The sequence below is a fragment of the Lepisosteus oculatus genome, chromosome 10, assembly GCF_040954835.1.
Source record: "Lepisosteus oculatus isolate fLepOcu1 chromosome 10, fLepOcu1.hap2, whole genome shotgun sequence".
Taxonomy (NCBI): Eukaryota; Metazoa; Chordata; class Actinopteri; order Semionotiformes; family Lepisosteidae; genus Lepisosteus; species Lepisosteus oculatus.
In genome coordinates, this window is record NC_090705.1 from 13,977,165 (window position 1) to 13,998,770 (window position 21,606).

The following is a 21,606-nucleotide window of genomic DNA, read 5'->3' on the forward strand; positions in this document are numbered from 1 at the left end:
TTTAGAATGGATCCTCTTCTCTTTATTCTGTATTCAATTTAGGAATATTTAATTTAGTATTCAACCAAAAACTTTGATTTTAAGGCTTAAAAACATTAAACAGGTAACTGCTTCATTAGCAAATAAAATATCTATATATTTTTCAATTAAAAAAAAACTAATGTAGACCCATATACTAAGATTTTTTTAAAATACATGCAGTTGGTAAAATGTTTACTTACAGCACTGTCAATACCTAAGGTCAACAACATTATGAAGAAGATTACTGCCCAGACTGATGACCCTGGTAATGTAGCTATGGCTTCAGGATATATAATGAACACTAGTCCCGGTCCTATAAAAAAACAAAACAAAGATTTCTGTATAAAAGTAACAATGTAAAATCAAATATTTTATTAATAAAATAGATATTTTAACAGTCAGTTTTTAGTAATTCATTGATCAGAGCATAATAATTAGAGCACACAATTGGTACATGGGTGAACTACTGTTTTATCAAAACAACAGAAATTACAAATGATTAAAAGATTAAGTTACTGACTAACATAAAAATAAAAAAATACCCTTTATAAGAATATGCTTTCAAAATGATCAATTTACTTTAGAATCAAAGTGCTTTTAGTCAAATTAATTTCAGTTATTCTTATTTCTAAGAAAATATAATAACTTTACAATTGAAGTATTATTTTTCGTACAAACATGAAAATAAGGCACAAGAATATTGTAGATCGTTCAATCAATTTAATTCTTAAGTGGCTCCTTTTAATACAGAGCATTCCCAAGATACTTTACTAGTTAGTTTTTAATTTCCTTTTCATTTAGAAGTGCTTTTTTAGGAATTATACAGTACGTGGTCAGGTAATTGTTCACTGAGCCCGTCACACAGAGACACAGACACCCTAGAAAATGTCTCCCTGAAAAACCCTTGACTTTGAGAGCTTACCATCTGTTGCCACCTCATCCAGAGCAACTTTGTGTTTTTGTGACATGTATCCCAGGAAAGAGAAGATGACAAATCCAGAGAAAAAACTTGTCAGAGAGTTGATGGAGCTGGTAATGATGGCATCTCTGGAAAAAGATAACTTGCATTAAATGTGTGTGATTAGTTTCCTTACCTTTTGCTTTCAAACCTTTGTATATTTACACACAACGTTGCAATACAGCATTGTCAATTTTGTTTATGTCCCTTTATTGATTGATTTGGGGTTTATTTCTGTCCCTGTGTTAATGTAAATCATATTTGTTGGTAACATTTTGGAATTGTCTCAATATTAACTCAAAAAAGTATGGGAAATATCCATGAATAGAAGTATGCATGTACGTTTGACATACAATAAAAATGACTAAACTGCTATTTAACAACGATACAGTGAACATCATCTGAAACTTATTTTCCAACATGATTTTCAGCCCAGAGCTTGATTCACTGCATTTATACACACATGTGTAAGTTTACATTATAGCTGAAATCTGTTGTTTATACACACAGTATACTGCAGATGATAATTAAAGGAAATTATTCACACACTCTTTGCTCTATTTGCTTGAGGTTTATTAATCCAGCATTTCAGCACAAAGGGTGACTGTGTCAGGGCATGAAAACCACACCATGATACATTCTGTTATACTGACAAATATACAATATATGTTAATTTCAATATAGTTCTATGGCATTCACAAACATTTTAATAAGATAAAGTTCATAATACAGTATCTGTTCGCTTTACATTGACAAAGTAAATATTAACCCTCTCTCTTTAATATTCTTGTGTAATTGATGATTCATTAGAATGTAAGAACATAAAAAGGTACATATGAGAGGAGGCCATTTTGCTCATCTAGTCTGTTTGAAAGATAATGTTTAACTAATCCAAGAATTACAGCAGGCTGTTCCCTGAAAGAAGCTAGAGTATCGGCTTCAACAACATGGCTGCATAGCTTGTTCCACTCACCCACAACAGTTTGTTGTAAAGAAGTGCATCCTGTCCTCATTTATAAATGCATTTTCACATGCATTTTCACTCACTACAAAAGTGAACTGTCTTCATCAGATAAAATAAAAAAACAGTCCCGACTACATCCTTTATATTAAGAATGGCACAAAAGAGTGACTGAGAGCCCTTGTCATATGTGGTGTATACTTTATGTACAGTATAATTGAATAATTATGTCACTAGATGATAAAAGTTTCGTGTGCCTATAAAGACATATTTGGTGGTGAAATGTTTGTTTATTTAATCCAAAGCAAAAACAGAGTGTGCAACTAATCTCCTTTAATTACCTTTGGTGAAATGCCACCAGTCAGCATCTCACTAATTTTGAGATTTTTTTTTAAATAAACAGTTTTTGAAATGCCCATAAGCATTTCTTATAGTGACATCTACAAATATAGAATTGTTCTATCATAATTGGAACGTATTCTGTTAAAGAAACTGCTTTTATGTAACATTTTATGTTTTTTTTTAATTTAAATTAAAAAACAATCTTCATTTTGATATTGTAGCTGGAGTTTCTCCCAAATGTCTTTTCTACAGTAATTTCTTACTTTCAATCTGAGATGGAATTGAATTTAAATTTAAATTTTATTTAATGCTTGTAAATATCAAGACAAGTGTACAGTGGAACTAGGAAAATGAATAATAGTACCCTTTAAAAAATCAGACACTCTGAGGCCAACTGTACTTACTACTTTGTCTTACATGCACTATTTCTACACTCATCTAAAACATGAAAGATAAAATATTAATGAAAATGTTTTACATCTAACAATAATTTACCACAATCCTTTTATGAAGTTACTTACTGCAAGATACATAACATATTTTTTGCATTCTAGGTTGTGTCAAGCAAGGTGTCTGCAGGGCTTCAAAGATATTATAATTAAACGGGTTGTGAGATGGCCACCCAATTAAAATCCCAGAATGGGATTATTTCTTACCTATAACAGTTGTTACTGAATTTGTTATAGCTTGAAAACGCTATTAGCACACCAAACCCAACTCCTAAAGAGAAGCAGATCTGAGTGGCAGCATCTATCCAGACCTGCAAAACAAATGCCCAGGGGCCAACACAAAAGAAGGAGAAAAAAAAGCTGTTATTAGAGATAATTGCAGGAAACTCATTCAGCACAAAGATGAAAGACACTTCTGAATACAGGGTAATTTTGCAAATTGCTGCTGCATGCATGTGCCTAATCTAATTCCCGAATTGCTGCTTTGAGTCATCAGTAGTGAGCGCTCAGGGAAATTGCATTGAATCTCAACCTTACTTATGGCAAATACAATATTTGTACAACTTCATCAGTTGGGAAAAAGGATTTAATGGAAATAAAACCAACTCCACTTGAAAATATTTTACACTGCATAATAGCTATAGTAAGTGTACCATTGAACCTGGTTGCCTCCATTTTGTAGAATAAAAACAATGAAGACCGTTGCATGGATTTGAGGGTAGTAGAAATGTACTGTATAAGGCAAAAATTGTTTATTTTTAACTTTGTGAAAACATATTTTTTTAGTCAGTGTAGAATAGAGCTATAGCAGAACATGTATACCACATTACATGGTGTTTTACTTGACACATTTTACTTGAGCATTTTACACCTTTACTTTATAAGCTAACTGTGTTGTTACAGTGGGTGAGCACCTTATCTGGGATAGTTTCACTTTAAAAAGTGGCCCAGTTTCATGTTATATTATATTGTTGAATCCTGTGTTATTTCTAGAAGAGATGTTCAAACCCAGGGGATTCATTTGAATGGGAAATTCTTATAACCATTGAAAGGAAATTAAATTGGTTTCATTGGTGGAACATAAAAAGCAGATTTTGCTATTATTTCGATCTTCAAAGTTTAGTATAATGTGTTTTGTATCTGTAATTGGTGTTACATAGTGAAAAGTTTGGTTTTGGATTAACATTTACAGTACAAAGAGAATGAAACTGGAAATAAAAAATAATTTGTACCGTAGTTAATTTATACCTCATATTTTATTTAAATATACATACCTCAAGGATTACAAAAAAGCAAAGCTCTGAAGGACGAATGGACAATTTCAAGAATAAAAAAGCATACTACCAAGCCACTTATACACCGTGCAGCTGGGTAAACAGGATAAGGGGACAAACTAAGTACATATACTTTATGGAGAGCAATTAAGGAAATCTGTACTTTCTACCACAATGTTTTCATTTTGTTCAGCTACAAAAGGTGCCTCAGTTGGCTAAGAGTGTTCAATCCCAGCCTTTTTGGATACGAAAGCGGCACAGGACTATGCCTCACCACTTAAGTGGGCCTGTAAAATTTACTAAGTGGGATTTGCCTTTTGTAATTCCTGTAATTATGTTACCTCCGTAGTGGCTTGGGTTTTTTGAAAAGAGAAACTGTGAAAGCAGAACAGACTCACGGAGGCTTCACAAAGGCGGAGGAAATCGACACTCAAGTAAGCTTTAATGCCATCAATGGCTCCAGGGAGGGTAACTCCACGGAGCAGTAACACAGTCAAGACAACATATGGCATGGTAGCAGTGATCCACACAACCTGAAATACAGAAGTCACATCAAGATTTGTACCTTTTAAAGATCACATCATTTAAGCAGTGAATGGTTAAATTTAACATTTTAGAATGGGTTTAATTTGTTTTCTAATTCAAAGTTAGCTTAAATTCAGAATGAATGGTGAAAGGGCTTGTTTTGGGACAATCATACCTACATAAAATGATCAGATTGTCTATAGGAGAAAATAGTGATAGTTATAATATAGAATCAGAGCTGGCTAAGAGTTGCATATGTGTTCAAACTCAGTGATTTCTATTCAAATACTCCCGGAAACAAAAATAGTTTGTAAAAAAGTATTGTAGTTTAAAAAATATTTATAAAACAAAAAACTATAGATTTGTACCTGATAAAATAACAGTTTTTAGTCTTTAAATTAATTTTTATTCTTTTAATAAGTTTTCTAAATTAATATTCATCTTCAGCTTAACCCCACACCTTTCCTGAGGTTTTGACTCCTTTCCATAAGCTGAAGTAGAGAATCACAATAACTACAACCAGGCACGATGTCAGCTGCCATCTGGGCAACCCCAAGTCATTTATTCCTTCACTCTCATGAACGTGCAGCACGCCTCGCCTACAAGAACAGAAAGCAATGGGCAATTATGTCTACACAAGCTTTAATTCTGCATGTTGTTTCAAACTAGTACATATCACAGACAAATAACTAAAAACATAATTTTATCTTTTTTATTTCCAGTCAATTTTTAGAATACAATATAAATTTAGAAAAAAGATTGTGAATTCTTTACCAGATTTTAATGTTAATGGAAATTGTTGTAATGGGCATTTATCTTTTACTTTTGTTAAAGGATTAAAGATTTTTACTTTTGCATTAGCAGTCTGCATATTCTTTGCTGTCTATGTGATATGCTTGCAGTGTGGAAAAAAAACTGCCAGACTATATTATAATAAGAAGCACATAGTATGGATTACAATGTACTGTACAGCATCACTTTCTGAAGCAAACTATTCTTATTTAAATGATGTTCCTTACATTAAACACTAAAGCGCCTTGAAATACTTTTAAGGCCAATTGCAAAGGCTTTAGAATCATCTACAGGAAATAAATTCTAACACTTTAGGTTTCTATACACATTAAACACTTAACACTGGCTATTCTTCTACATAATCCATAACACAGATATATATTATCATTTGGTCTTTATTACTTTTTTATATTTTTATACATATACCATAAGCTTGTAATCTCTTGCTTCTGTAAAATTTTCATTTTGTTTTAAATTTGTTTTTTATATATGTATGTACATAAACATCTGAAATTCATTACATTTTACCACCTGCACCCACACTCCAATCCATAATAACTCTCAAACCATAATTTGCCTTAAATCGGGTAGCAGGTGCAGCAGCCTCGGCATGAAGAGTGAATGCATCTTTCTATTGATGCTTCAATAATTAATATAAATAAAACTCCCAAAAATAATTTTGGCATTCAGGACCATTGACATTTCCAAACAAAAAGGACTACTTCAGACAGTGAAATACAGTTATACGACATTCATCCTTGTGATGAGGATGTTTTTTTTTATACATATTCATTGTGACAGAAATAATCAATAAAAATCTCTTTGACATGTGAAAAATTATGATGTGTGCCTCCAGAAGGTCAGTTTAGGTGACATAAAATAAACGTACTCAAAATACTCTGCTGCTGGGGTTGATTTGTGTGTATCATTTAGAGTTGAGCTGTTAAAGGACCAGAGATCAGAACAGTTCACGCTGTTCCAGGTATTGTTGCAGTCCACCCAGGGCAGTTTGCCAGTAAAGGAGGAGAAGAGGTAGAACAGAGCCCAAGCGATGATTACATTGTAGTAGAAACCCACATAGAGGGAGATGATGATTACAGTAAAACCAACACCTACAAGAAAAGAAAAGAATCATTCTGTTGAAATGGTCAAAATCATCATATTTGGATTCAAAACTGATTCAACTGATTCAAAAATAAAATAAAAATGTAAATAAAAAATGTCAATCAATTTTACGTAAATATAATTTAAACAAATATAAAGCTGATAACCTTATGTAATAGTTTTGTTAAATGATATGTACTTACTGAATTGTTGTCTTAGCGGTTATAAGATATGTTATACTTAATTAGGCTCTATGTAACAACTAAACAAAAGAGAGCTAAGGAATAGTTTCATACAGTACTTCTGTGTTCAGCATGACCTTTACATTATTGTATCATATCCCATAATTCAATATATGCTCAATTTTATTGCTAAATGTCTGTAAACTTACATGAATCGTGAAAGGTGAGCTACTACAGCACCTGAGTGCTTAACCTAATGACGGCCATGGTGTGCTCCAAATTCTTTGTTTTTTCTCTGTAATTTCTTTAACCCATCCTGTCTTTTTTTTACTATTTCTTGTGTGTTCACCCATTGTTATTTAAAGTATAAATGTTGGTTTTTTTTAGCCATCCAAAACTGTCCTTATAATTTATATAAAGAATACTACACATAAAATCTATGATACAACAATCTTTTTCAGCAGTAGTTTGTAACTACTGTAACGACAATGGGCAATTTCAGACACTGAAATAATTGAAAAATATATATAAGCTAGTTTGCCTTTCTGTTTTCAACATGCTGCATCACTTTTCTACATAATTGAATTTGTTTTACTGTCCAGGTGTTGTGAGTCTGTGATTCCCACATAAAGAAAAATTATATTAAGCTTTGAAATGTGAATTCATTGTGCTTGTGCTAATGATTTTTGCCAAAAGGCTCCACACGTGTTTTCTCTTAGCCATCCAACGCATTGATCTCAAAGAAAAAAACATGTTTATCAGTGTAATTACTGTAATTTCCTGTTGAATGACATCCAATCTAAAAGCTGGGCTTGTGATTAAAATGTCAAAATCTTTAATGTCTCAATGGGCTTTCTCAATAATTGTCATGTCAGTGATTTGGATTGCTGAGTTTCATTCTTTCTTTAACTATTCATCAGCTTAAAAAGTTTGGCCACAGAGCCATCTTTGTTGGTAGCAAATATGAAACACATTTACAAAAAATATAACATAAAAAAGAAATAGCATTGCAGATGCATTCATTTTAATGACCTGGGCATCTTTTTGAACAGTTGTCTGTGAAATACTGACTACAGTATGTAACATTATGAGCTGTTGTGGTTATAGCTGATTAGCCACAACATTTCTGTGGCTGTCACCAAATATGATGAAAGTGCTGTATTTCTCATCAAATGCGTTTTTAACATAAATATTATAGTTTATAAAATTATCTAACATAATTTACACATTTAGCCATTTTCCATCACGATAAGGTGCCTAGGGAGTTTGATACAAACACATATTTATAATATAATTAATAATTCTAATTAATATTTACTTGCATTTACAAAGGATGAGGCCCACTCCATCCTCCACTGAAATGCAGTTCCCCCCCGATTTTGACATGTGGCAGCCATTATGTGCATAACCATTATGCATCAGATCCATTCCAAAAAGTGAGAAATCACTTCAACAAGCCCAAGAGGTGGAATTGAAATACAATACTGAGAAAGCACTTTTACTTTTACAAAAAGTCCTATGACTTTCAATTATGAAGTAGTCAGGATATTCAATGTCTCATCTGAAATCTTCATACATGACAGTGTCATGGTTCCACCCCTGGAGCATGATTTTGCAATTCTGGTGTAGAGGAAGAATGCTACCTGCTAATTCTCCAACACTTACAGCAGCAAATTATTAGGTTTTTTTAGAGGTTTCCCACCCCTGTATTGAAAAGGCCCCACTTGTTTAACATTTGAGGACTGGTGAGATCAACGTAGTAATACATGCTGGTAACACTTGTAAGGATGAATATAAATATTATGCAAGATATTGTGATATGGGGAAAGCGGAGAGTGTTTGTAGCACAGAAGTTAGATTATTGACAAATACTAGTCCTGACACCAGCTCATGTGAAAGCAAATTATGAAATTCTGAAAGAAAAATAATAAATCTTCCCCAATTGTCAAGTTGTACCAAACAAGTTTCTTTATTTCTATGTGATCACTTCGATGGTTTTATGGCTTATTTATCTGTGATCAGTCTGATGGTTGAAAGAAAAAAAAATCATAACCAAAAAGACCAAAAGGATTTGTAATATAAAACTAATGCACAAGCTAAATCCTGCAATATCATGGTATGTGTAGTAGGAGTGAGTTACAGAGCTTAGCTTTCATAAAACAGGCACAAATCATTACCTTACCAAAGTTAGGATACATTCTAAACTGAGTAAGCAGGCCTGTAGCCCCTGTACAATAATTAATTCAAATCCAAAACAAGACAAATTTTAATTGGAGGATATAATATGAAAGTTATAAAAAATTACAAAAAATGATTATTTCTCTATACAGTATTTAAGCTAAATATACTGTATATTTAAGCTCTTTGGTATCCACTATTCTTTAGCTTTTACTCTCACTTGCATACTGTATAAATAATATGCATTACATAGAAATACATTTATGTACTTCATTTTATTAAGTCCAGAGTTTGCCAAGAGAGTAAAAACAGTGAGTGTTATTTTAAGTATAATATATAATCAGAAAAGTTTATATTATGCTAAAACATAAAGGGATTTCAAGGCTCTAACAGTCCTATGCCTAATAATAAAAATAATAGTAATTTTATTTTCAGCTTTAATTGTATTTTCTTTATTGCTCTTTAATTATAAATAAACACATAAACTATTGCTCTGAAAGTATAGTGCTTTATCTGGAAATTTGTAAAATAATGGTTTTGAAATGACAGGAAAGGTTACAATATTTCAGTGCAACACCTCAAGAGAAGTAAATTTATAGCACATTGATGTGTTTTTCTGGACCCTGAAAAATAAATCTAAATGAAGAAGGTGGAAAATATGAACAACAGAAGCAATCAGAAAGACAAATATTGAACCTAAAAGCCTGTGGAAATGTTCTGTTTTGAATAAAGAAGGTCACTTTAGAAATGCTTGTAATGTTTCTGTAGATTTGAAAAGAAAGTAGAAAATTTAGACTATAGATAATTGCATTCATTTCATGATTTGTTTTCAATTAAAGAAATTTGTGAAATGTCTTATAATTAGTTCAAGGACGTTTTATGAAAATACACCAAAACTAAAGTCTAACTAAAACTAAAGACTAATGTAGAAATTGATGCTTATGAAAAGTCATGGATTAACAATGCATAGTGTTATGCACAAAACATTAAATATTAAATTCTGTAATAAGCTCATAAAATTGTACAATGGAAAACTCACATTCAATTAAATTTTTTTATACAATCAAAGTAAATACCTTTGAAAATTGGGCAGATTTTCCAGACACCTGCTGCTCCTTCTCGGTTGTACTGCCCCAAAGCCAGTTCCATATAGAAAAGGGGCATTCCAGCAATAACCATGAAGAAGAGATAAGGGACAAGAAATGCTCCTGAGATAGTAAGAATAACAACAGAATATATTAAAAATTAGTCAGATTGAATCAGAACCAGTAAATGTTGCAATCAGACATTTTAAAAAGTACAACATTTCATTATAGCTGCATTATATGCTGTACATAGTAGATACTTTCCTCAGATGGTTTAGTTTTGTTTTTTAAATGTACGTTGTGCTACACATCAGACCAAATAATGCTTTACAAATTCATTGCACTCCACCATGTTTCCATGGAAAGACAAGCCAACTCAGTATTGTCATGTCATGCAAATTGAGTGTAATACGAGGACGTTTTATTTAAACTAATTATATATATTAAAGGTATTTTGCTGTTTTCACAGAAAGTGTACTACTGTAGGTTCTATACTGTATACTAACTAACAATTAAAGGAGGGGGAGATGAAAGTCAGAGGTTTTCCGTGATACAGTGTTCCACTGTAATTGTTTGAATACCTGTTACCATAAAACAAATGAGATGTGCAAAATCTGTCATGTCATATTAATATTTAAATTCCGTTAGTGGAGATATGTGTGTTATCAATGACAACAGGTTTTAAAAAAGTGATTTCTGGCACTGTTGAGTAAAAATCCAACAAAAACACATATGAAAAATATATATTTATTGTAAGTGAGGAATGGAACTCCCATCTCAGAGAACTAAATCATAATTATAAACTTGTGGAGATGTGGAATTTTAGAGATTTGTGCTGTGTGTAGAGACAAGTTGATGATCTACATCAAAAGATAAAATCACTGAGTGTTTTCTAGCATCAAATCCCTGTGCCTCAGTATCCGGTGTAAAAGGGAAACCAAATGACAGTATGACATTACCATATGGTTAGTAATCTATTCTTAGCATTCTCTTAGAATCTTCTCTTTATAATGTGCACACAGTAAAGGTCAACTCTTTTAAGTCTTCACAGAATCTGGGCCAAGAGCATAAAGGATCACAACCCACAGTGATATTTTGGCTTCAAAAGTACCATGCACTAAACTTATTTCTATCCCTAGAGATTGAAGAAGGAAAATATGCTGGGGGCTTAATAAAGTTTTGAATAAATTACACGTACTGTAGGAGTAGATACAATTTTTGTCACTATACACTATATATAGTGTATACTAAATATACACTACACTATCATAAAACAAAATCTGATCAATTTCTTTATTTGACAGATACACCTGCAATTTAAGTATTTGTAGAATAAAAAATGCTAAACTTAACACTGTTCTTCAGTGTGATGAAGGATGATTGTTATCATCTCTTCATTGTCTGTAGCTAAGTCTAAAAGAAATATCTATGAGATTGTTTGTGTGTGTATAGAATAGGGGGGATGTTTTAAAGTGGACTAATTACAAAGACTTAGACTAGAAAAAATCAGTTGCTCCCTGCATTGATTGGGTTATATTAACTGTTCTTTTTCTGATAATACAATCAAAAATAATAATCATAGAACAGGTTGTTGTTATTACTATAATTACTATTATTATTGTTGCTGGTGGTGGTGCTGCCACTATTCTGATGATTAAGCTAATTTTACGGTATGCTTGTAATAAAATCATCTGTGATGAGTTGTTTTCTACTGCTTATTAAAATTGAAACTGCACGTTTTCTACTAGAAAATGCGTGGATAGAAAACTATTCAAATGTACTGTATACTATTGTCAATTTCAACCAAAAAAGTTATCTTGATGATAACATGTTATTTTTCCTTTATTCTGTTTTGAACATTCATGTTCTGGAAAAATTAGCAAATAGAGAACCATAACTGTGGATCACTCTAGCTCTAGGTCTGCTTGCAAACATGGATGCATAACAGTGTTTCCCAATTAATTCCTGTTCAATTGTTAGAAGATGTAATTGGAGGTTAAATACTTTGCAGATATAGGCTGAAAATGTGATTGATGCCGCATGCCCCTGTCAATCGGTGGAGATGGAATATAGCCAAAGCTGCAAAACCCAAGGCTACATGCAATCTAATTTCTGTCAAGCACCATCCATTTTGCTGCCTTTGCCTTGACACCTGCTCGAAAAGATAAAGCTTGATTCAACACCTTACCTCCTCCATTTTTGTAGCACAGATAAGGAAACCTCCAGACATTGGCCAGGTCTACTGCAAATCCAATGACTGAGAGCAGAAAGTCAATTTTCTTCCCCCAGGTTTCCCTTTCTTCATTACCAGGACTGGTCGGGGTGGGGTTGATCAAGGTGGAATTTGTGAATTGCACTCCATTCTGCTCCTTCACCAATATTAGCTCTACTTCTTTGGGACCCATGGTATTTGACTGTTTGGCTGGAGCAACAACTGAAGACATTTGTGTGACTGGTAGTCTGCCTTTGATCATGGGGAGGTCCAAGCACCCTAAGATGAATTTTCCAAGCCAAATACCCACAGCTACAGTTTCAAACTACGTAGGACCTCAAACTGAAAAAAAAAGAGAACAGGAAGGTCAAAAACCCAACTCTCTGTTTTACAATACTAGGTCCAAATGACTTGACTGCTGTTTTACAGTTAACATTTTTAGATACCCAGCCATTAAGAAAAAAATGAAAATTCCATTTTATAGCCTTACAACCATAACCGTTTCCAGTATATTTTTTACCATTTTTCACTGACAGTGAAGATCAGTTTTGTAACATGAATAAATATTTTCGACATATCTGTGAGTGACATTGGTTCTTGCCTTTAATGTATGCATTTTTTTAACAGTCATCTTAGCTCCAAATATTTGATGTGTGAATTCTTTTAATATAATTGGTCATAAATAATTAAATAAAGAAAAATAAATCTTAATTGTATGTAAATATGCAGTTGGTATGTGAAAACAGAAAAGCAAAAAAATATTTTGTAAGAAAAGCTTTTAAACTTGTTTTGTATTTTTAATATAGTAGACTTGTTATTAACATCATATTATTGGGTAGTTCTATCAACATGTTCTAGTAGATACATAATATTTACCTTTAAAGAAACATAAAACATGAACATTATAACAGTGGAATACACTAAAGAAAAATACAAGTCTCCCTTGTTTTTTCTTTGAATTATACTGTACATTATTTTTCGAATTTTTATTAAAATATACTTCTAATCTTGTTGCTTTTATTGTGGATTAATCTTACTTTCTTTTACTTTCGTTAAATTAAGTTATATTTTCACCTCCATCAAAACTAATTCTGAAGTGACTGTGATGAGGTTTATTCATAGAATTTTATTCAGTCTAATTTATGAAATACATATAAAATATACCAACTACTGTGGTATTGTGTTGCCGTTAAGTAACTGTAGGTTGTTAAATTATAAAGATTTAGAATTGTTTACATATAACTTAAAACTAATGTAAGATTAATTACTGTAACAACACAGTGAAAAATACATGTTGCTTGTTGAATCAAAATGAAAAGCATGGAAGCCTGCTCATTAAGAACTGAAATGTATGAATTAATGATTGGAATGGGTTATGTTGAAAAATAAGTTAAATGTCTCACCTTTTTTTTCAGATTTTTTTTTAATTCAGAGAAAGTTTTATTTCCAGGTTTTCCAGTCGTTTCTTCTCCCCAGATGTCCCACTGTATTGTAGCACTGAACCTTTAAACTAAAGCTGAAACCATATTTGGTAGATCTAGACGAACCTTGGTTCTATGAGTGTAACAAAGTTGCCTTTCAGGACCTGAGTATCATGGAAACTGTTAATTATCAGTTTAATTTCAAAGAGATATTGCAAAGTTCATTTGAAAAAAAAATAGCCCTCTTGAGTTAGCGGCTGTTCTGTTGGGGCCACTGAACTCTGTGGGTCTGTGGAAGAAATCTGAGGTGCCACACTAGAAATATGAGAGAAACATAAACACTCCCTCTCTTCCGCTCACTCTCTCTCTCACACACAAATCACCAGTTCTGCCTTTACCCCCTCCCTTAGGATCTGCAAACTATTAGATATTCACACACACATTGGATGACATATTCTCACAACTATGGCAAAAAATAACATTAGAAACAACCCCGACCACCTTCAGGGTTTTGTGAAACTGATCATGTTAACAAAAGTAAAGAGTTACGCTATTTGTTTCATTTGTCTGGCCTCCATTTTCCTATGAGCAATAAAAGACTAGAGGTGTACAAGGTTATAAAATAAATGTGCTTTAGTGAGGTGAGCAAAGCACTTATAATTCAAGCTAAACTGAGCATAACAGCAATGAATGGCATTGAATTGTGGCTTTTAGAAATGTTCCAGTCCTTGGAAAAGCTCAAAATAGGTGAATACAAATATGATTGTCAACAGAATTTTCATAAGAGGAAAACACGGGCAATTGGAGATCAAACAGAAGGTTATTGTTTTAGCTTTTAGTGGAAATTGCTGCAACTGAAGCTGAAACATAGATTTAGTTAAAATCCATCTTTGCAAAACTCAGTTTATACACTAATGTTGAATTGAAGAGCAGCAAATCAAATAATATGTGCACCTATGTTTCTTGTATGTTAAGAAGCATAACAAAAATGTGATTTTGTATGTGAAAATAGTGTTTATATTCTCATGTTCTCTTTTGGTTGAAAAAAAGAAACATAGCATACTGAACCTACAGTAAATAATAATTGAATGTGTACTGTAAAAAATAACTTTGAAATAGTCATTTGCTACTGTATAAGGTTGAGTAGTTTCTATACCAAATTTGTATGGGGTTCATTTTCCAGTACTACAAGCACCAGAAGTTTAATAACACACACGTATATATTTCAGTGCATATAAACCCATTTTACATCAATAGCTACTAACATTTCAGTGACATTCTCTGCCCTTGTCTTGCAAATATTCACTCTCACCTGCCCTTTTGAGAAATCACATTACATTTAATTGTCAGATCTCATAATCTAATAAATTACATTGGTGTGGTTTCAAATCTCAACCATTTTCTGACAGCAATTACACAATTACTGCTATTGAGATTTATGAAAAATAAAACACAAGATCACAGCAAGGTTATTAACAGGTGGTTACCACATAAACCTGCACAGGAAATATACACTGCTTGCATTATGTCAAAATGTCACATTCAACAGCAATCCAAACCATTTTATTTTCTGTCAGCAACAATAAAATATGAAAAATGAAGTCAAAGTGCCTCACTCAAAATGTTCAGCTTCTTTGCATTTCAGTTAAATAAATAATGAATGACAGAAGGGTCAGAGAGCTCCTTGAATAAAGCACTTCACCTGTAATGCACAACAAGCTCTATAGCCTCCGATTTATTTGTTCATCTACAGACTGCATTTGCCAGTTGTTACTAGAAAACCCTAGAAATAGCACTGAATTAGGAACTTTCCCCTTATAGCAAGTAGGGCTTCCTCCAGATTCAAGGGGTGATGCAGCACCCCAAGTAGTAATTTTTATTTTTAATTCATTACTTGTCTGAAACCTTAAACTATGAAGTTCTGTAGTACAAGGATCATCATCTTCTTTTACGGATACTACAGCTGAGTCATTGTTATGAACATCTGGATTTATTTTATTATTTATAGAACTAGTTACCATCGGTGGGAGTTTGCTTCTCCTTGTACTTTTTCCATTTAGAGAAAAACAAAAGCTGGGAAACTAAACTTTATGAAAGATGAAGAACTATAAAAATAACAACAATATTCCCATGACATGCAAAACAGGCTGTGCATCGAACATTGAAAGCCTCAGCCTCCTCTTATAATTATGCAAAAACACAGTAGCAACAAATACAGAACAAACTAATATTGGAAAAATAGATTTGGTGTTTTCAATGCCTCTCAGTGTACTATATTATTCTACTTTTTATTTAAATGTGTTATAGTGTTTAATTTATATAACTGGGATTTAAAATTATTTAAAGTATAAAACTTTCACTTCCAAAGCTGATGTGCTCCATTACAACAGGATAACTATCACATATACAGTAGTAAGACACTCCATGCTGTCAGCTGGAAGAGTTTTCGGTAGTTTTCTGTCCGAGTTATATTTCCAGGTGTTGCATTTAAGTGAAAAATTAAGGGGAAATATGACTGGTGAAATATGAATGTTGAGCAACTAGACACAGATCCTCTCCACATCTGTCCACTCTTGCATCAGTTGATAAAGCTTCCATCTTCCTTAGTGCAGTTCAGCTCTGGAATCCTTCTCCACATTCAACTTTGCCAGAGGCTCAGGGTCATGGTCTTTAAAGCAGTTCACACCTCTGAAGAAGGCTTTTCTACTTTTCACCATGGAATTCAGATAATCCTTTTCCTTTGTAGTTGGCATGCTGACATGGCACCCCACTTGAACCTCTTCAGCGAACAACATAGGTGTGATTGAATATCTGGACCCTGACAGCCAATTACATTTTTGAACATGGCAGACTGTTTTATATTGGTTTTTTTTTCAAATATCCATGAGTAAAACAAGAAAACCTAGTCCAGTGGCAGCAGCAAGTCATCACATGCATGAAAATTAGAAGAAGTACAAGAAAAGACAGAAGCACTGAATTAAGAAATGTTTAATCAAAAACAAAGACAGCATACAAAAAGGCTTTGAACTTATTATTAAAAAAGCTTTTTCATCTACAAAGAGGTGTCCAATTACTAGGATTTATTCTTGATATCACATAATATGCTCAAATCATCTTTATGTGTGTGCAACGCATGAATGAAATGGCAATGTTCTTAATGAATACCAAGGATATGAAATTATGGTTTTACAACATTTGTTATTCTACATTGAAGTTTTAAATAATGTAATAGCGACAGATATACTGCAGAATGCCTATTTCGGTGTTCTACATATATATAAAGTAACTGTATTGTTAAATTATTTGAAATAATGGGCTCAACTTTAAATTTTCATGAGACATTCTAAATAACCAAATGGGATGATTGATAAGTCTTTGATATATAGTAACACATTCTTCATCTTAGTGGGTTAAAAAGTCACCCTCTCACTGACCCGTGCCCTCCTCTCCAAATACATTCTTCCAAAACAAAGACCAGACCGCTGGTTTAAACCCTCTTAAGTACTGCATATCTCTGCAGTGTGTCAATGTGTTCTGCTCTGTGTAAATGACTTTAAAATCAAGAAACACTTAACCTTTGTCTGTCTGCTCAACCATGTGGTGGAGACATGTTCACCGTATGGTGTTGTTACTTTGAGGAAAAATTAATTCCTTACTTTTTTCCGCAAAAATAAAGATGGTAAAGTTATACTTACTGCAGAAGTACTTGATTCAAACGAGTGAAGAATTCGGTTTTCTAGATTACTTTTCTCATGGTAGTTAATATACAACTTTGTAGGTAAGATCATAAACTTTTACACAACGGAGCAAGTAATTCAGTATTTAATTTGAAAAGTTCAATTGAGTCACAATTAGACAACCCTTGTTTTGGAAAGTTATTAGGTATTCATGTTTTAATTCTGGAAGAGATAAAAAAGTACTTTAATAACCATAACTGGTAAATGATTACGTATTTTTAGAATGACTGGCAGCAGACATAAAGCAGCGACTAGTCTGGAAGTATTGCTCATTACTTTATGATGTATTTCCCCATGTCAATGCCAGTAGAGCTTGGAATGAAAGCTGCATATTTTTATACCTACAGTATAAACTTGAATCATTGTCCTTTTCATAAAAAAGTTTCATAAAACATCGCTATTTCACTATTTGCTCTGCTTTGTTTCATTGTCCGTTTAGTTTTGGCTCTGGCTTGGGATATCTTACCAACAATAAAAAGACAAAGTAAAAGTGAAGTCTGACTTTCAGTTTGCATATTAAAATAAAAACCCAATTACAACTATCCATTATTTGTTGGACAAGACTTTTGCTATGATATGAAATTCAAATTTCTTGCCAAGTTAGAAAATATGAAATTTCACAAGCATTGTAAGGTAAACAATCAAGATGCTAAAATTGACTTCACACAAATAGATGGGTTATCTCTTCTGTTGGACAATGAAAACAGCTCAGTAAACATTTTTTTTTCTGTGTACTGAATTCAGTGTGGCTCTAAAACAGTAATATCGTATATGTAATTTCGGCATTTAGAAAAAATAGGTAATGCCATTTATATTCTCTCTACAGTGAATATGGATCAGAACTAGTTCTTCACAGTAATTTCTTAAAAATTCAGATGTTTAAATCTGGGTACAGGATTTTGTTTTGAAAATATCACCTTTAGCAGAACAGAACTCCGAGAGTAATTGTTCTTGGATATTTTAATACTATAACTGTGGGTTCCTCTTAATACAGGTAGGTTATTTCTCTCATGATGCTACTAAAAATGATATCTGAGAAGAGTAGGGCGCCATCTGTAGTTTGGTTGAAAACTGTAAGTGTGACTTCTTATGAAGTTCTTAATGAAAGCAGCTCTGTGAAACCTACAGTATCTCAACATTTCTTAATGCCCTGGCATTCTAAAAAAACACCTGCTAAAAGATGTATAATAGCTGGCAAAGTGAATGAGCTGCTTATGCTTTTGAATAGACACACAGTTCCTGGTGAAATACTGTACTGTAGATAGATGTACTGTACTGTAACTTCATCAAAATCAGGAGTTTCAAACTCAATTATTTAACTGATGAGATTGACTTTGTTTAAAACAAAATCTAGAGTACGTTTTCATGATTTTCTGAACAGCAATTGTTACTTATGAAACACACAAAAAAGAAACCACATCTGTGACATCAAGTACAAAACCTGTAATGTTGGTTTCCAGTTCAAATTCATATGTTCCACTAGTTGAGATCAGGAGTTCCTAGCATACAGTGATAGAAGGGCTATGTCAGGAGGGTTAGGTAGTGCAAAGAAGGGAGATCATGAGAAACTTTTTTTGTGAAACTAGGAAATACCAGATATTGTGGATACTTGTGCATCATGTTCTTTTCACCTTACCTATCCATATCCATCTCCTATCCTTTTTACCTATACCATCTCACCTTACCTAGACTGATAATGAATTTTAGTATTTGAATCCTCATTTTTTCTCTTAGTAAAATGAACACTGTAATTCAGATTTGGTTTTTTTTTTAACCTAAAACTATGGATATGGCAAATACATAAATTTAACAAAAGAGTTCAAGAACTTAAAGTAAAAATTCAGTATTTGTTCAGTTCGATTGAAGGAGGTAGAGTGCAAATCTATCTTAAACATTATTGTTTGAAATACAAGAAGTAGGTTTGTGATACAAATTAAATGTCTGGATGAACCACGCAAAGTGTTTTTGATTTTTTTTCTAGGTAGAAAAACAGCATACAAATTTTGATTTTTCACACAATATACAGTACGTTCCTAAGACAAGAATAGAATCATATTAATCTAACTCATAATGCCTAGTGGTATTTCAATAATTATATTCTTCATAATTTCAATAGCATTGTCAAGAGTCACAAACAAGAAAAGGTAAAAAAGTCCCAAATGTTGGCTTGATGACGGATCATTTAAATTAGAAACAAGGATAGGAAGTTTATTTAAAGTGGAAGTTGTGTAGATTGTCAATTTCATTGTGACGTTCAAGAGCATTTTTGTGCTTTCAATACAGATTTCCTTTAGTCTATTGAAAGGTATTACTAAACTTATTATTAAAATGATTTCAGCTTACACACACACGTTGTGCCACAAAATACTTTTGGACATTAATTACTACCAGCAACTGTATATCTGGTCCTATCAGTTCAATAAATCCTTTACAGAATACAGCCCAGCAGGTGGAGCCATTAAGCAAGCGAAAAATATAGTACACAAGAGTCAGGTCAATAGCAATACAAAAGCTTCTACATTTGGCAAGATCCCAAAGTACCAAAGCTCAGTATTTACAAAGAAAAAATAACTGATCTGGGATATCTAAAGTACACTGAAAGACCATTGTTAAGGTTTTCTTAATCTATTGCTTCATAATGTTAATATTGTCCAATATTTTAAATAAGAGGTTCTAATTTTTACAAACAGAATCATCTGGCTTCACCATTACAAATGTAAGGAAAGAATACTAAGCATGCATATGATATATTCAGAAGGTATTATCCATTATTATCACTTCATTTCCAGGTATTCAGCTAAATTACCACAAATATAACTAGAATATGTTTGTCTCTTACACTACAAAAGAAAAATAATGTAAAGAATATCTTGTTTTCTGAGACAAACATCCAGTCAGAAAGACAATTACTATGAATAATATGCAGTACCTTTAACACAAGGATTCAGGTTGTGCAGTTCATTACTATTTTTGCTTATTATTACTGTATTTGGCTTAGACTGTTATCCAAATCCACTTGGATAAAACATTTGTTCTTTATCCAGGAATGTCTAAAATATCTTGATTGAGGTATCTGATAACAGAATTTTATTTTACAACATCAACCCTGAAATACGAACATAGAACCTTCCTGTTGAGGTGAGCACACACCTGAATAAACCTATTACTTGTTTCTTTGCAGCCTACGCATCCTGACACAGCTACCCACCTGATATACTTTTGGAACTTGACCAATATTATTATGAAAGTATTAAAGTATTATTATTAAGTATTGTTAAACCTTTTACATTTTGCAATGCCCAATACAATATACTGTACAACTTATGTTAACATTAATAGTAAGGACTATTATAATGTGATATGCTACACCAAACAGAAATGAAACTAATGTTGCATGATTCTCAGATCTAACCGAATTATTTCAGAGAGCTGTTGATAGATTGCCCCTTCAGCAACAGACCTGGTAAACTGCACGTAGCAAGTATTCTCAATTTGTTCCAGTCTCACAGCTCATACCACTGAATGCACAAGACTTGTTCAGGTTGTTAACCCTTCTACCAGTTGAATCTGTACCAAAGTGAATATTTATTGGAAATTCTCAATTTCATAAAAAATAAAGTTTTAAATTACTCCTGTACAATGTTCATGTCAGTCTATATACAGGGTAACATCCGTCTGTGGCAACATCCAAAGCAACTGCATTTAGGTCCAGTGTTAAAACCACTAAAGTTTGTGAAAGAACATATTGTAGGCTGCTTTGCTTTTGTTTTCACATTGGCCACTCATTCATCACTGTGCATATGGTGGTTACCAGAATGCTATAATAGTGACTAAAGTTAAAAAAACAACAGTATTTTTCTAAGCAGAAAAAATGGAACAGAAAAGAGCCATTCCTAATAATTTCCAAATTCATTTTTTGCCACAATGAAGCAGTGACACTACAATTTTTAAATTGGTCTAAAAAATTCTAAAAATAGAACGCTAAAGAAACAGTAAACTGTTCTCTTTTTGAAGAGATAGGAAATGCATTAATGGTTTAAACAACATATGAAGTGCAAAGTAGAAAGGAGAACAAACAATGCTGTTCAGTCTTGAGATCGGTATGAAAGGTTAGCATACAGTACAGTTCTGGAAAAACAGTGGACCCTGTTTTCTCCTTACCCAGTTTGAAGTTTCTTCACACATGCCATTTTACGAACAAACATTTGCTGCCATGCTAAAAGTAAGGTATTGCTTAAGTTGACAGAAAGAAAATATATTTATTATATATATATAAATTATTTTAGGATTTTATCTGCAATTCTTGTGGGAAAAAATACACATAATTTACTATATTATAGCAGCCAGTGCTACCAGAAAGTACCA

At 32.6% G+C, this 21,606-nt stretch overlaps 1 protein-coding gene across 1 annotated transcript in view; it reads right to left on the reverse strand.

Annotated features, from left to right (window-relative positions):
- Positions 1-13,803, reverse strand: part of slc6a3 (solute carrier family 6 member 3) — a 34,051-nt gene extending 20,248 nt beyond the window's left edge. Inside the window, exons 1-9 of the mRNA XM_006635880.3 lie at positions 13,487-13,803; positions 12,060-12,425; positions 9,863-9,994; positions 6,212-6,434; positions 4,991-5,129; positions 4,404-4,538; positions 2,939-3,042; positions 944-1,068; positions 222-334 (exon numbers count right to left, since the gene is read on the reverse strand). Of these exons, the coding sequence (XP_006635943.2) occupies positions 222-334; positions 944-1,068; positions 2,939-3,042; positions 4,404-4,538; positions 4,991-5,129; positions 6,212-6,434; positions 9,863-9,994; positions 12,060-12,345 (1,257 nt within the window). The 5' untranslated portion in view covers positions 12,346-12,425; positions 13,487-13,803. The remainder of the gene's footprint in view (positions 1-221; positions 335-943; positions 1,069-2,938; positions 3,043-4,403; positions 4,539-4,990; positions 5,130-6,211; positions 6,435-9,862; positions 9,995-12,059; positions 12,426-13,486) is intronic.
- Between the last annotated feature and the right edge of the window lie 7,803 nt (positions 13,804-21,606).